The sequence below is a fragment of the Populus euphratica genome, unplaced genomic scaffold, assembly GCF_000495115.2.
Source record: "Populus euphratica unplaced genomic scaffold, PopEup_1.0 scaffold21.1, whole genome shotgun sequence".
Classification (NCBI taxonomy): domain Eukaryota; kingdom Viridiplantae; phylum Streptophyta; class Magnoliopsida; order Malpighiales; family Salicaceae; genus Populus; species Populus euphratica.
Window position 1 is genome coordinate 759,765 of NW_011499887.1, and position 16,248 is coordinate 776,012.

At 35.5% G+C, this 16,248-nt stretch overlaps 2 protein-coding genes across 3 annotated transcripts in view; one reads left to right on the forward strand and one right to left on the reverse strand.

Annotated features, from left to right (window-relative positions):
• The window catches only part of LOC105130498 (putative disease resistance protein RGA3), a 64,086-nt gene that overhangs the window by 42,569 nt on the left and 5,269 nt on the right, over positions 1 to 16,248 (reverse strand). The window contains exon 2 of the mRNA XM_011033039.1: positions 704 to 1,774. Within this exon, the coding sequence (XP_011031341.1) occupies positions 704 to 1,774 (1,071 nt within the window). The remainder of the gene's footprint in view (positions 1 to 703; positions 1,775 to 16,248) is intronic.
• On the forward strand, positions 14,095 to 15,649 carry LOC105130499 (pentatricopeptide repeat-containing protein At5g10690-like). Of its 2 annotated transcripts, none has more exons than XM_011033040.1 (4): positions 14,095 to 14,370; positions 14,473 to 14,634; positions 14,750 to 14,818; positions 15,040 to 15,649. In XM_011033040.1, the coding sequence occupies exons 1-4, from the start codon at positions 14,230 to 14,232 to the stop codon at positions 15,232 to 15,234; spliced, it is 567 nt and encodes a 188-aa protein (XP_011031342.1). In that variant the 5' UTR covers positions 14,095 to 14,229; the 3' UTR covers positions 15,235 to 15,649. The 2 variants fall into 2 exon arrangements, 1 of the variants encoding a protein (XP_011031342.1); XR_843241.1 differs by having other exon boundaries at positions 14,244 to 14,370; positions 14,473 to 14,656.

Here is a 16,248-nt window from a genome sequence, read left to right on the forward strand (position 1 = left end):
TTAATCCCCTTATCAAATTAATCAACCCCACCCCAACCACCATACCTGCACAAAAAAGATGTCAAAAGGGGGCCGACAAGAAAAGGTTAAACAGAAGTTGCATTAGTTTCAACAGAAACCTAAGTAGCATGAAATTTTGGTTTCAGACAGGCAGAACCTTCAATTTTTTTCTTTTTTAAAAAAACGATAGATTAGGTGATTGGAGACGGCTTTACTTTGTGCAGGTAGGGAAGAGAGATGGGGTAATCTGTCGTTGTGTTGAGGGCTGAACCCCTTTGTAAGAGCTTTATTTTTTAAAAACAATTTTTATTTAAGAATATATTAAGTTGATATTTTTTATTTTTAAAAATTTATTTTTAATATTAATATTTAAAAAAAAACAAATGGAACTTTAATTAATTAAAAAATGTTACCAATATTTATAGAAATAATATAATAGTTTTATCAGAGAAAGAGTAAAATTAATAATAACAACAACAACAACAGAAATTAAATGAAGGAAGAAAGTTGTTAAAAACCTTTATATTTAAAAATAGTATCCTCACGGTGAAAATGCTCTTACCATCATCAATTGAATACATATATAGTCTCTTCAATTTGGAGAGAGGACGGGTAAATGAAGAAGAAGAAGAAGAAGAGACTGGTGATGTCATCTTCATTGTCTGCTGTAGCGGCATTGAACTAGTCCTCCGCAAATAAAGACCTTCATCGAGAGTTGGAAACAACGGCATCGAAGTCAGATTTGCACACTCAGAAATGAACAAGGAAGAAAGACGTGGAAAACAGAGCACTATCAACCCTTCTTCTATTGTTGACTCATCACTATCATCATTTATCTCATCTCTACTCCGTCTCTTCCACCATCCCTTCAGTCTGGGACAATCAAAGATATTAAGTGTCTTTAAGGATGGGAAAAACATCGACACTCCTTTTCCTCCATCCCCCTCACTATCTATGTACTCCAAATCATCCAATCTCTCAATACTTAATTCTTCAAGATAAGGGATTCCATGTAAGGGAGGGATATCCTTAAGTCTTCTACAGCGTTCTAGATGAATCCTTACAAGATTTGAGAGATTTGAGACCCAACTAGGAAACCTCGTATCTCCATAACCTTTAACTCTCAACTCTTGAAGATTCAAGTTTGGTTGGAGGCTTTGCAACATTTTATCATGCAAATCAATATCTGAATCATTATCCAGGTCTGGGTCCCACCATACGGTCAACGACTGAAGATATTTTTTATCTATCAATCTGGCTCCTTCAAATTCTGATATACAAGAACCACCCTCATATCCCTTGACTCTTATTTCTAGCCTCCCTCTCAATTCATTTAACATTCTCAACTCATCCAATCCACCTATCATCTCAGATTTAGGACTCTTCTTTTTTGCAATTACAAAACATGACAACGTCTGTAGACTAGTTAATTTCCCAATCCCACGAGGCATATACTCTAACTTTTTACATAAATCACCATCACGATAGCAACCAACATCAAGATGCCTCAGATTGATCAGCTTGCCAATATCCCTAGGTAGTTTCTCAAGTTTCGTACAACCATTGAGCTTGAGCACTTGCAAATTTACCAGACTGGTGACAGAATTAGAAAGCGCCTCCATCTCATTATCCGAAAGATCAAGATATTTAAGGTGCTTGATCTTTTCAATGAGAGGTGACACTTCCTTCATTCCAAAATCACTCAAAACAAGCACACGTAAACGCCTAAAGTCTCGACAAATTGACACCCATGCCCCCTCATCCCATGTGCCACCTTCCAATGATACAAGTGTTCTTAGACATTTTGTAAAAGGCAAAGACAAATCCAATTTCGTGTCAAATGACACGTGCCGAGTCAATTCACTAATCCTATTTCCTCCACGCTCCACTTTGATGCTCTGAAAACCAGCGACATGGGTTGCAAGATCATGCATAAAATCATGCATTTTGCAACATTCTATGTTACCTAAATTATCCTTTTCAACTTCGTGAAAAAAGGACCTCCACAGTAAATTCTCAAAGCACCTAAGACCAACAATTTCTAAGCACTCACCCAAATTCGAAGAGCTAACAAACCCTTGTGCAATCCAAAGTCGAATCAATGACTTCACATCAATCCTATGACCTTTTGGGAATAAGCTACAGTATGCAAAGCAATGCCTCATATATGATGGAAGAGGATCGTAGCTTAACTTAAGGGTATCTATGATATTATCATCTTGGACCCTATTTGGAAGTTCTTGTTGGACAAAGGGCAACCACTGGGCTCTATCTTTCAAAGACATTAACCTCGCAATTGCCTCTAAGACCATAGGAACTCCCCGACACCTCTCTACAACCTCTTTTCTAATTTTTTCATCTACATGACCCGACTCTTGGTCTTGACAAAATGCCTTTCTTTTAAACAAATCCCATGACTCATCTGCTGATAGACCTTTTAAAACATGTGGTTTTATTGTGCTTGTGAAATTTGCAATTAAATGAGAACGTGTAGTTACCACTATCTTACTTCCTACTGCATCATGTGGTAACAACTCCTTCAACCTATCCCATTTTTCACCATCCAGACCTTCCTTACCATCCCACACATCATCTAATACAAGAAGATACTTCTTTTTTTCTATTTTCCCTTCAAGCTTTCTTTCAGACTCTCTAACTGATCATCAGAATTTCCAGTACCTACAGCCGCTTTGATAATCTTTCTAACATCTAAGCTGCCTGAGACACTTACCCAGAGTCTCACACCAAAGTGCGCCTTAACTTGCTCATCATTGAAAACATGTTGAGCTAGTGTGGTCTTCCCCAATCCTCCCATTCCAACTACGGAGATGACAGAAACATTATGTTCATAGTTGGAATTCATCAGAAACGTTTTAACTGTCTTTTTGTCACTCTCTCTCCCAACTGTTATTTCAGGTTCAGATGAGGTAGTTTGCTCCCTGACCATGGTCAAAGAAGCTCTCTCCTCATCACGAACATCAAAGTTGAATTTTTTAATGTCAATTTCAATGCCATCTAGTCTCTCTCTAAGTATTTTAACTCTATGACCCATCCGTAAACCATTCACAAATTGGTTTGATCTTGAGAAAAAAAGGCGTACCTCCCTCGATACTCTTTTCCCAAGCATCAACTGTTTCCGCAGAACTTGTGTTGAGAAATCGTCCAGCAAATCCTCTGCATCATATAGAGCTTCTGGCAGCTTCTTGAGCCAGTCTTCGATTTGATGGTTTTGTTTCTGTTTTTGTGCCTGCTCCTCAGCGTCTTGAATCACAGCCTTGATCCCGGTAACTGTTGCATTGAGCTTGCACAATTGATCTTTGATCCCCCACCACAGTGCAACCTCCTGAGCAGTTAGGGTACCTAATGTCTTTATTATTTCCTCCGCAATATTGAAGAGCACATCTTCAGCCATTTTTTCTTTGCAGGTTCAAAAAGGAGTGGATGGAGGAGGGAAACACAAAAAAAGATAGGGGAAAAACTTAAAGAAAAGGTGTGTGGCTGGGTGGTGGTTGAGGTGTTTCTTGGTTTCAGCGGTGATGATCGGTTTGGATACTAGAAGAATGTTTATGTTGCTGTGAAGAGCGTGCGGAAAACCACAGGCTTCCGGGCTTCATTTATAGAGATAATAAGATTCGAAAATCTCCAAAACACTCAAAGCAGTTAGAGATTCTGCAAGTGCTCTCATGATCTCGAAATCCTTTGACCAATCTGCACTCAACAGGCAGGTATTTCTTTTCTTTGCTTTTAAAAAGCAATCTCTATTCCTTGCTTCATTTTAAATGTCACACCAATAGACTTGCATGACTTAACCTTGCTAAAAAGGGAAAGACAAATCCAAGGGATGTTTCAAGTAGCAAAGCCAAATTATTTTTTGACATGAGATTTCAATTATAATTTACCTTTCAAAATGAGATTTACGATGCGAATGTCTTTAGTACTGGGTATATATGCCTTACGTAATGAAAAAACGATTACTTCCCAAGGAGATGCTGATGCTTTCATTTACGTAAAGATAAGACTAAAGCTATAAGAAGGCCTGCATGCACTGATCTCTCGATCTCCAAATCCCTCAACTGGTAGTACTGCTTCTATTGCTTTGCTTTAATGAATCAGTCGGGCCAGAAACCTTGTTCCTCACACTTTATTCAAAGAATGACATCAATCCAGGGTTATAGCTATATATACAGTACTGATGAAGGAAAGATGAGGGCCAAATTAACTTTTTAAATGGAGATTTTCAGTTATGTGGAAGCAATAATGGAAGATGCCTTCCCTTTTTCAAGGGCTTATGCGTACTTGGGATCCCACAGTATCGGTCACTGAAACCAATCAGAAGAAGCAAGTACCTTTAATGGAGGGTATGCCCCGAGCTAGTAGTAGTGAATGTAAAGACTTCTTCTTGGTGCTTTATTCATAGGTAAAGTAAATTCCAAACTATCCCCAAACACTAAAAGCTATCAAAAACTCCAAATCAATCTCTTCATTGGCTACGAGTTCCTTTCTTCGCTTTTAAAAATCAATCATTACAGGAACCTTCATTTGTTCTTTTGGAGTTCAGGGCTGCTCGTCATTTCATGGACTGCTCAGAAATTATAAATCTGTAGCTAGAAACAAGTTCAATAGCTACATATTAATGGCATATGAGCTTTAAAGGGTTGGTAAAGGTACATCTAGGCTGTGATTTAAAAGATGTATAGTTTTGATCCATTTAAAGGTTTCCGCCATTGGTATGAAAGACATTTTGCTTGTTTACTAGTCCAATTGACATGTATGAACTGTATAAAATATATTTAAGATAATTAATGAAGGTCTGCCATGAATACTTTGAAATTACTTCTGTAAAAAATCTATGTTCATGAAGAACACTTCAAGGCTGGTAATTCCTTTTTCAAAATGAACTAGGTTGTATATTTAGTACAACTACAAGGTAGACATAGAAAACTTTAAAATGGCATATTATATGAATTTCTAAGTTAAGAAACAAAGAGGTTATAAACGTTCCAAGCTACGAAAAAATCACTGAGTTCTTTCAAAAGTCTGGAATTTTAGGATTCCTGAAGGTCGAAGATGACCTCCCCAGTCTCAGTTGCACCAGTTGGGCGTGTGAGGTTGCAAGGAAGACTGCGAGTCTTTCCCTTGGTTTGTCTATCCGAGACAGAAAACAGAAAATCCTAAGAGGATTTTTGTTGCTCAAGGTGGATCGTGAGATTCGACAAAAACTCTGTGCAAGAGTTCTTGATTCAACACCTATATATAAAAAATAATATTTGTGAGATTTGTTTAATGTGCTTAACTAAGTAATAGTTTGAGTTTAAGTTGTCTTATTTATCATTATTATTTACTTATTGGGATATGTTTCGAAAAGAATAAAAGTTTGTAATTCCCATGCCTATAATTTTATAAAATGATGCATAAGCTTTTTGAAATATATTTCTATATTATAGAACGTTAAAAAAATCAAGAGTTTTTATTTTTATCAAATCAAATGAAAGCTATGATACAATCCAACTGTTGCTTTAATATTTTTTTTTTAAAAAGCTATATATGTATAAACAAATATTAGTAAACCAATAAATTAATTGATATACTGAGTCAGTAGCTTGTTGAATTGGTCACCCTGTGTTTTTATTTTACTAAAAAATAATGAGTATTTTAAATTAATTTTAAATTTTCCAATGTACAAAATCTAGGAAATACTAGCTATATGACTTGTAGTCTGCCACAGGTTAAATAAGAAAATCTTTTTAAGAAAAAAATGAATAATTTTATATTGAAATTAAATTGAAAAGAAAAATTAATTACATAAAAGAATTAAAAAACAAATCACCAGAAAAATAAGGATTAAATCTTAAAAAAATAGTAAATTTTTTTTAATTAAATAATGAAATTAAAAATAATTTGAAGTTTATTAAAGAGGCAAGAAAAAAATAGAATTATAATCAAATTTAAGAACAAAAAAATAGAAAAATTAGATTGAATGATAAAATTAAAACAAATCAAAAGCAATTAAAAGTGTTAAGGACAAAAATTTAAAATCAAAAGAATAAGAACTGGTATTTAAATATCCCTAAAGAAAGGGATTATCCTTAAATTTTAAATGTCAAGCTTGGATTTCGAGGAAGTAGAGAGAGAAGAAGAAGATAAAAAATAAAAAAATAAAAACTCGATGCTAAACTCGGTGATTTTCTGTCACGCGCTACCTCTGAGAGGAGGAGAAGTCAAGGCAAATCAAATATTATTATGAAAGATAGTGTTTAACCAACGAGCAGCACCACATTGAGTCACTCAGAGGGTATAGGGGCTACCATGCATTTGATGCGTGCATGCACGTGTCAACAACCTTTTTTTTTATTAATTTAATATATTTTAAATTACACAATTTGTAAACCCTGATTAGCTAATGCAATACTTTTCTAGGATTAGTGAAATATTCAAAATTTAACACGGAAATGACATGGGTCAGCTACAAAATATAAATGACATAGTACTAATTAGAAATAAAGTTTTAAAGATAAAAATGCTTATGTTCAATATGTTAAAAGTGGATTGAGATAAGGTATTTAATTAAACAAAAAGTATATGAACTAAATATAAAAGTATTGTTGTAAATACATAAACTCTGTACTAAAAAAATATGTTCTTTCTTTTTTTTGTGGCCGACATCATTTTTTATGGGAGATAGAAGGTTCTTTTTTTCTTTCACTAAATTCATTAGGAAAAAAAAAAGATAAATTAAATAGAGTGAGGTAGTTTTTATAAATTAAAAGAAAGAATTCAAATCTTTTAAGAGTTTTAACGCTTAAAACAGAGAAAGTAAAAGCTTAATGAAGAAAGAAAAGATATAAAGAAAACTTTGATTTGCCTTACAAATTTCTCTTAAATTCATGTTAATAGGAGATAAGAACCACTCCTATGTTAATTGATTGTAATTCTAATGTGTTGTGTTTTGAAACTTGATATGTTGGAATTTATTTATGGAAAGTTGAGTTGAATATGTTAGGATGTTTTAATTGATGGTTTTCCTATGGAAATAAATTCTTGAGTATAATAAAAGATTGAGTCACATGGAATTAATATAAAATTAATAAATAAGTAAATAAATCATGTTTTTTTTTGCATGGGAATTTTGACCAAGATGGAATTGGAGGATTTGAGTTTTCTAATTTAAATTGTTATGAGATTGTATTATATGAAGCATATGATGAATATATATAAAAGAAAAATTACACAAAAACCAAAGAAAATAAATTGATGTTCTTAACAGGATATGACCAAATACTTTAAAAGAAGAATGATTAATGTTGGAAATCAAAGTAATTATTTGTTTATTTGTGTATTTAGTATTGTGATTGAATGAGTATATGATGTTGAGAATTTGAAATATATAGGGACAATGAAATTGATTTTTTTTTAATGGTAAATGGATGGCAAATGATATATTGTTGCTGTTGGTATAAGGGAGGTCAAAGACCTACTTAGCAGTAGGGGATTATTTTATGCACTTAGACATCGGGTAAGTGCTCCATACTTTAAATCTAAAATATTATTTACATTATAATTTATAATTTTTTAAAAATATATCTTGACTTTATTTGAAAAATAGTAAATTATTAAAGAAACTAGTTTTCTAATTAATGAGACTAGTGTTCTGGTTAATGAACAACTAGAGAAACTAGCTTCTTGGTTAATTTAACTAGTGTCCTGATTAATGGGTAATTAGAAAAATTAGCTCTCTAGTTAATATACAATTAGAGAAACTAGTTCACTGATTAATGAGACTAATAACTTGGTTAATGAGTAATTGTAAAAAATAATCCCCTGGTTAACATAATTAGTGTACTGGTTAATTGACGAATAAAAAAAACAATTAATTTAGTAATGAAATAAATGTTTGGGTTAGGCTAGTGAATACATTGGTAAGCCCTTAAATTATGTCGATCATATTAATTTATATAGTTAAGAGTAAAATAAGAAATTAATTGTCTAGTTTTTGATATGATAAATATATAGAAAAGATAATAATAGATAATTATTGTAGATAAAACTGATTATATTTGGTATTGAATAATTTTTCAAGTAGCTCGTAACATCATGTAGAACGAATAAATGATTAACAACTTTTTATGTTAATTAAGTAAAATATAATTTTGTTACATGTTAATCCTTTTGTAATGTAAAAGTTGGTATGCAATTGATAAACAAATTGAAAGTATTTATATCTTTTGTTAACCATTTCTCTTTATAAATACACTTTTAAAATCTTAGGTTTCATTTAGTACTTTAGAACTTAAATCGTATAAAATATATACCATAATGTTTTTCTATATTTTACGTATCGTGCTTTGTAATTGTTTATTAATTATGGAAATTGACTTAGGTATTGTTGAACTATAATCATGATAAGAAATGTAGTATGCTGAAAGTTAAGAATAACTTGATAAAACTCAAGGTTAAAGGAAGAATCTACCTGAGATTTGGGTAGTAATATAGCCAAGTCAAGAAATTAAGTTTTAAAAGGAAAGTTTAATAGCTGAAAAAAGATCGATATAATTTTGATTTAAACCGATTGATCAATTATATTTATAAATTAATTTGGTTGACCCTTTGATGGATTGAACAATTAATTTTGCTACTATCTAATTGATCAAAACAACTAGTAAGGGAAATGTTAGATTATAGACTAAAATAGTCGATGGTTACTATTGATAATAGTCAAAATAAAAATCATGTACTTTCAATGAAAATTAAATACATATATATGGTATGTTGTGTAAAAAAAATTGGGGTTACACAATTGCCCATAAGCCAACCCAATTATTACAAAAATAAGTCAAATATAAAAAATGTCCTTGAATGTAAGGCATAAAAAAATTCCATGCATGAGGGCATGTGAGTCATTTAATCGTTCATTGAAAAAAAATATCCTTTAAGGTAAGCTTTAAAGAAATTTGAATCCAATAATATTAGGATTTTTTCAATGTGCATTATAAAACAAAAATACATAATTGCCTCTTTTGAATTTTAGTATGTCAAATGGACCATTGTCGAAGTACTAAATTACTCCCAATAGATAGTATTTTTTTTTTGTTTTTCGAAGACAGGATATGTATTTCTCCCAAAAAATTAGAAAAGGCCACCTATTTAATTCTTTATTTTCACTTTGATTCCTTCTCTTTTAATCTCATCATTTCTTAATAAATTAGCTTAAATTTACCTATAATTTGATCAAATAGTAACTAAATAAAAAAAACACAAAAAAAGTTTTGTGAATAGTTCGTCCACAACACTACATAAGAGGATTCACGATACATTTTATAAATTCCTCACACATTTTGGTTTTATTTTTAATGAAATATTAAATACATAGACACTCATGCATATACACACATATTTAACATAAAAAGAGTTTTAATTAGGGCTCTAAAATGTGTTTTTATTAGTTTCTATAATTTAAAGAGAAACGTCTGTTATATGATTAATATTTGAGAGAGACATTGACATAATTGAAAACTTGGGAAGACAAATTGAATTCATTTATTAAATATTGGTGCTTGAATTAATTTATGCATTGGTAAGAAGAAGTCAAAACTCCACTATGATAAAGAAGGGGAGAATCAGAAAGGAGCATTATTTTAGATTCCTGAACATAAAAAATAGTACAGATCGGCAAGAAATTATTGGTGCACTTAGACATTTCATTGGGGCTGAAATGATGAGGGAAAGAAACCCAATTGTTCAGTTCATGGTTAGTGTTGTTAATTATGCCTCATAGTCTTCTTCTTAATTTATATATTAAAGAAATTAATGAGGCAGCCCTGCTCTCCCCTTGCGTTCTAAACTGTGTAAATGAACATAATTATGAAAATTATAACCTCACACCTCAAGATCATCTTCTTCAATGCTTGGATGGATCCTGTAATTTCATGCTGATCAGAAGTTTCAGGTGTTAGGTTGGTTGTCATTTCATGTAAGGTACCAACCATTTACCATTGACTATTGGTAGCCACCATTGTTGAATGAGATAGAGTTGGTGGCCACCATTGTTGAATGAGCTAGAGTTGGTAGCCACCAATGTTGACAACAAACCAAGAAGAGCTTCCATGAATGCCTATAAATAGAGGCATATATAAGAGAGCAAAATGAGAGAGGAAGTAGAGCCAAAGAGGTGAGAAATGTAGGAGAGAGTGGGCTGCCATTGCAGCACAAAAGGAGAGAAATAGAGTGAGGTTGAGAGTTGCTCAAAGAGGGGATGATTCCTCCTCCTCTATTGTTGTAAATCTTGTACTCTCCTACATAATGTAATGGCTTCTCCCGTGGATGTAGGCGGTTTTTCCGAACCACGTTAAATATTGTGTCAGTGTGCTTGGCCTCCTATGAGCAAATAACAGTACATCACCGGTCGAAATTCCCAACAATTGGTATCAGAGCGTTCGGTTTAAAGTGGTGTTTGATTTTGCTTAAAAATGAAAGTTGTCAAAATTGTGTTTTGACCATACCACTGTGTAGAGGAGGAAGAGACGAAGCCACTGGTGAAAACCGCGTCGAAATCGGACGTCGAAAACCGCCCCAGAGCTCCGGCGGGGTGACTGTCCACGTCATCAGCCACGTCAGCAGTTCTGCACAGTCATCAGGCACGTCGCCTGACACATCAGCACTCTGGCCAGTCAAACTGCCATGTTATTAGGCATGTCAGCAGTTCTGCACAGTCATCAGACACATCACCTGACACATCAGCACTCTGACCAGTCAAACTGCCACGTCAGATTTGGTTGACCCTATAGGTCCTACGTGGCTGACACATCATCACAGCCACGCCAGCTCCCTGGGTTTTGATCCTGTGTGGCGGAGTCTACGTGCAACCGGTTCTGAGATTGAATCTGGGCCGTTTATCAGGCCAAAATTGTTTTGATCAAATCTTAGCCGTCTGAAGTGCGATTTGGACGATTTCAGACTTGTTTCCAGCTAATTTGATCGTTCCGGATGCAATGGTACAGTCCGATCATTGAGATTAAGATCAGAAATGGCAGTGATGAATGATTAAAGAGAGATTGCCCGATTAGGAGGCATCTGATGGTCATCATGGTGGTCGATGGAGCTGAAGAAGAAGAAATCACACATGTTTGCCCAATTACATGTGTTGAACTATTATATGGGAATTTTAATTGCCTTGAGGGAAGGCAAAATTGGGACACTCTAAACACCCGATCATGTGGACAATTTGAGGTGGAGAGTGAAATTTGATGAAGACCAATCTTGACGAATCTGAGCACTGGTAGTCTCGCCAGATGTTGAGAAATCAGGTAAAAAGCAAGGATACCCCAGATCACTTGTAAAGGAAAGCCGCGACAAAGCTAGCAAATGGTTGTATATACGAAAAGACAGTACGATGGATAGATATGGCCTAAGAAGTTCTGGCTAGGAGATTGGGTTTTAAGCGGGACCATTCTGACCCCTCCAATCTTTTCTGGGAACTTGCTTAGTGGAAGGATTATCCATACGGTACTATTTTCGTATATGTGACAGTTTGTTATGAAACTGTTGAAGACTAGCAGGATGACGGCACAAAGGAACAGTTGGGTTCCGTATGATCAAGGATCTGATGGAGTGGTGATTTCTCCAAGAAAGTTAGATTCGGTGATTGTAATTTCTCGAGGGGAGAATTAATGAAGACCCTGATAATGGTAGAGAAATACATCAAGGAAATGAAGATTGGCACCCTATTTTGACTTGGATAGATGTTGTGACAGGATGAGCTGCTGTCAAACATAAGCAAGGAATAGGGAGAAATCTGGAGAATCAAAATTGCACGAGAGCACACGAAGATTGTGTAGGAGTACCCGGAGGATCCAACGAGGTACTGTAATGAGACAACAGGTGCAAGGAAAAGAAGAGTTCCCAGATGAAGCTCAGAGCAGAGACTGTATGAAAAAGTTGTACAACAAGAAGTCTCTTGTGCTCTTGATAAAGGCAACAAGCAAGGACCTTTCCAATACATGCAAGGATGGAAAGATGAGCTGTTGCAGATGCACCTAATTGAGGGGGTGCAAATGCCTGTGATAAAAGGCGAAGACACCAAAGAGAGTTGGTGTAGGTGGAGCTGTCAAGTGTAATGATGAAAGACATAGAAGCTCCAAACATAGAAATCGAGGTGGAGGATTGCGAGGAGTATACCGCAACTTTCTCTTTCTATGTGATCAGTGGCAATGAACTCTCCCAAGTCCACATGGTGATAGAGAATCTTAGTCACTGGAGACATCCCCGATGAAGGAGGATGTGACTGCTTTATGACGAACAAAGACACCTTAGACAGAAGGTGTATGGGCCATGATATGAGTCCAATTTCAGACCGTCTCATGAAGACAGGCAGAGACACCTCAGGAGAAGGTGTGAGGACCGTGATATGAGTCCAAGTTTGGACCGTCTCATGACAACAGGCGGAGACACCTCAGAAGAAGGTGTGAGGACCGTTATATAAGTCCAAGTTCAGACCGCCGCATGACGACGAGCGGAGACACCTCAGGAGAAGGTGTGAGGGCTGTGGAAGGAGCCCAGTTCAGAACGCCCCAGAGCCAATGTGATGGCTAGGTATGAGTGGACAGATGGATAGCAAATGAAAGGGTTATGATGAGTATAGAGACAAATGCAGGATTGGCTTTCATGGATATTGCCCCCATGCTAAAGATCAATGAGCTAGAAGACATTTGCCTTGGACAATAAGTGGATGACTTGTGGAGCATTAAGACGCGACTGCTATGAAGGAGCAGAGGGCATGCGCAGGTTCCAGGAACAAGTTGACTCTTGTCAAGGTGGTGAGCTCGGTAATGGCATTGTAATACTCAGAGTATGAAGACAGATATAGATCAACCTTTTATGGGCTGCTCCCATAGTTAAAGGTGGAAAGCTACCTAGACTCTTGAGACTAAGAGTGAGAGACTCATGGAGAAGTAAGACGTGGTTCCTAGGGTGGAACAGAGGGCAGGCGCAACTCCTGGATGAGTAGACTCTTGGAAGAGTGGTGAGCTTGTGATCATATTAAGATACTCAGATAATGACTGTCGCACTTGAAATATCCGTTTGAGGGGGTGTTGTAAGCCTTGATGTGAGGCTTGATGAATCATTTCGGACCGAGCATGGTTGAAGGGGAATGTTGTTCCAGAGACAAGCGTTAACATTATTCAGATGTGATGTGGCAGACCATCTGGTTATAGTGATCCTTTTGTGTAAAGGTGTGCTTTGGTTACTCTGATGATTGAAAGGTTTGGCGAGTACCTATAAACTTGGTCAAAGATGCTCTCAGAATGGAAAGCTTGGAAGAGCTGCAAGATGCAAGCTTGTGTTGAAGAAGCAAGAGGACAATTGCCTCACATGAATGGCAAAGGGGGTGATTGTTAGGTTGGTTGCCATTTCATGTAAGGCACCAACCATTTACCATTGACTATTGGTAGGCATCATTGTTGAATGAGATAGAGTTGGTGGCCACCATTGTTGAATGAACTAGAGTTGGTAGCCACCAATGTTGACAACAAACCAAGAAGAGCTTCCATGAATGCCTATAAATAGAGGCATATATGAGAGAGCAAAATGAGAGAGGAAGTAGAGCCAAAGAGGTGAGAAATGTAGGAGAGAGTGGGCTGTCATTGCAGCACAAAAGGAGAGAAATAGAGTGAGGTTGAGAGTTGCTCAAAGAGGGGATGATTCCTCCTCCTCTATTGTTGTAAATCTTGTACTCTCCCTATATAATGTAATGGCTTCTCCCGTGGATGTAGGCGGTTTTGCCGAACCACGTTAAATATTGTATCAGTGTGCTTGGCCTCCTATGAGCAAATATCAGTACATCATCGGTCGGAATTCCCAACAATTGGTATCAGAGCCTTCGGTTTAAAGTGGTGTTTGATTTTGCTCAAAAATGAAAGTTGTCAAAATTAAAGTTGTCGGCTCCGATGATATTTGGTCCTTAACAGTTTCAAGTGCTACCACTAAAGAACCTGGAAACAAAACAAAGCCCATAACTTCATCTCTTATTTTACAAACCTGCTGAAATTAGAGCATTTAACTGGATAGATTGGATTGTGTTCGATTAGGATTACCATTTCATGATAGGACATCGAGCCCAAATTTGAAATATCTTGGACAAATTGCCTTTTCGTTGCTTGTATTAGTAAATCTATTTACTTATTGTGGTCTCACTACAAGCATGGATTTTTTTTTATTATTGATATTTTGAAAATCATGAGCTTATTTATATTGCTGCATTTGCACTGCTGTAGTGCAGGAGATATACGCCGAGCTAAGGGTCTTCTAGCCCGCTATGGTTATTTGCTTCATGAAAGCTGCAATCCTTCCATTTTGGTATATAACTTATTAATGAAGGTTGAGCACTGATCTGTACTTTTGGGTCTTATGGCATTCCATTGAGAAACAAATATCTAGTATTTGTTATCATTTTAAACATCTTTCTCTTTGAACTTTCAGGGATATATAAGTGCTGGCTGTCCTCAAGATGCCTTGCCTGTGCATGATGAAATTTTGGAGTTAGGATTAACCCCTGACAGGCTCACCTATAGTACTCTGATATCTGCATGTGTGAAGGCTGGGAAATTGGATGCTGCAATGCAATTCTTTGACAAAATGAAGGTCACAAGCATGCATTTGAAAGGTCAGTTTAGAGCCTCTGTATACAAGAAATTAGGTTGTTGCTCAAGAAGTTACGTTAGTTGAATTAAATTATTAAACCCTTGATCTTTTTCAGGACAAAGCACAAAACTTTAGTCGTGCCAAGCTTTATCCGGGTGTTGTCACTTACGCAACATTACTTCAGGTCAGTGAATTGTGCATATATACTTTATTTTGTGATGAGGCGTTTGTGGAAATTCGAATTTGAGAATTTAGAATATTTACCAAAGTGTTCAAAAACCATTTAACAAAATGGCGTGCTTATTTTACTGCTGAAGTGGCCTATTGATCTTCTTGTGTGTGAGTCGGAGATTGCAGTTAAAAAATTTGTGTTTAGCTGTTTTATTGCTTTCCTTTCCTCTGCAGGGCTTTGGTGGTGCCAAGGATCTCCTCTCAGTTCTGAAGATTGTCTCTGAAATGAAAATGCATCGGAATTTAGTTATTGATCGAACTGCATTCACAGCAATGGTTGATGCGTTGCTAAACTGTGGTTCCATGAATGGTATGCCACATTTGGATATTTACTCAGGGTTCTGCAGTGCTTATCAATTTAGGTTATAAGCTGCATTGGAATTGAAATTTGAATTAATATCAGCATCTTGTAACATTTAAGCATTTAACCATATATGCATGCATGTATACTTTAAAAAAAGTGCTTTCTGTTTTTATTTTTTCATGCTGAATAGTACCATCTGATTCATTTTAATGGGTGAAGGCTACACAAAGTGTAGTTGAACTTCTACTTCTTTCACTTCTGACGCTAGCTGTCACACCCCTCTCCGAATTACTTTGGTAATGCATCTTAGTATCTTTGATTATATTCACTTTAGAATTGTGCTTTAAGTTAGTTAAGTAAACCAACCTCTCTAATTGCTTCTTATTGTTACCTAATCAATTAAATTTACCTACCAGACATGTATTTATAAGCATACACAACCTGCTGTCCATTAAACAAACTTATATGACATCTTGTTGTCTTGTCAACCTGCTGTCCATTAAACAAACTTATATGACATCTTGTTGTCTTGTCAACCTGCTGTCCATTAAACAAACTTATATGACATCTTGTTGTCTTGTCTTGATCATTCACTTCTATCTTACATCTTTGCACATAGCTATCCTATTGATCAATTACACGCTAAAAGAGTCCAATCATGATACGTTTACATGTGTAATGACCCATACTCAAAAGCTAACCTATGAAAGATACAATAGCATCACTATGTTAAACTTCAAGCTAGGACTCCAAAGACTCTTCGGTTGGTAGCCTATCTCTTGAGCCCTCTTTCAACCTCATCTTGATTCTATGAAAATAATTTATCAACTACTAATGAGATAACCCAGTGAATGATTAAAGAGATAAGCATGGGAAACTTCATAAGTTTTCAACATGTATGCCTAACATCATATCGACATAATATTTGCATAAGAAAAAATGTAAGACAATTGAATGTCCATATCTCATATCCATATACTACTCAATGGTAGCATATGTAGCATATAGGTGGCCACTATTTCATGTAAAGCAAGCTTTCTTCTTTTCACATATCATGTGCAATTATATCAACACAATAT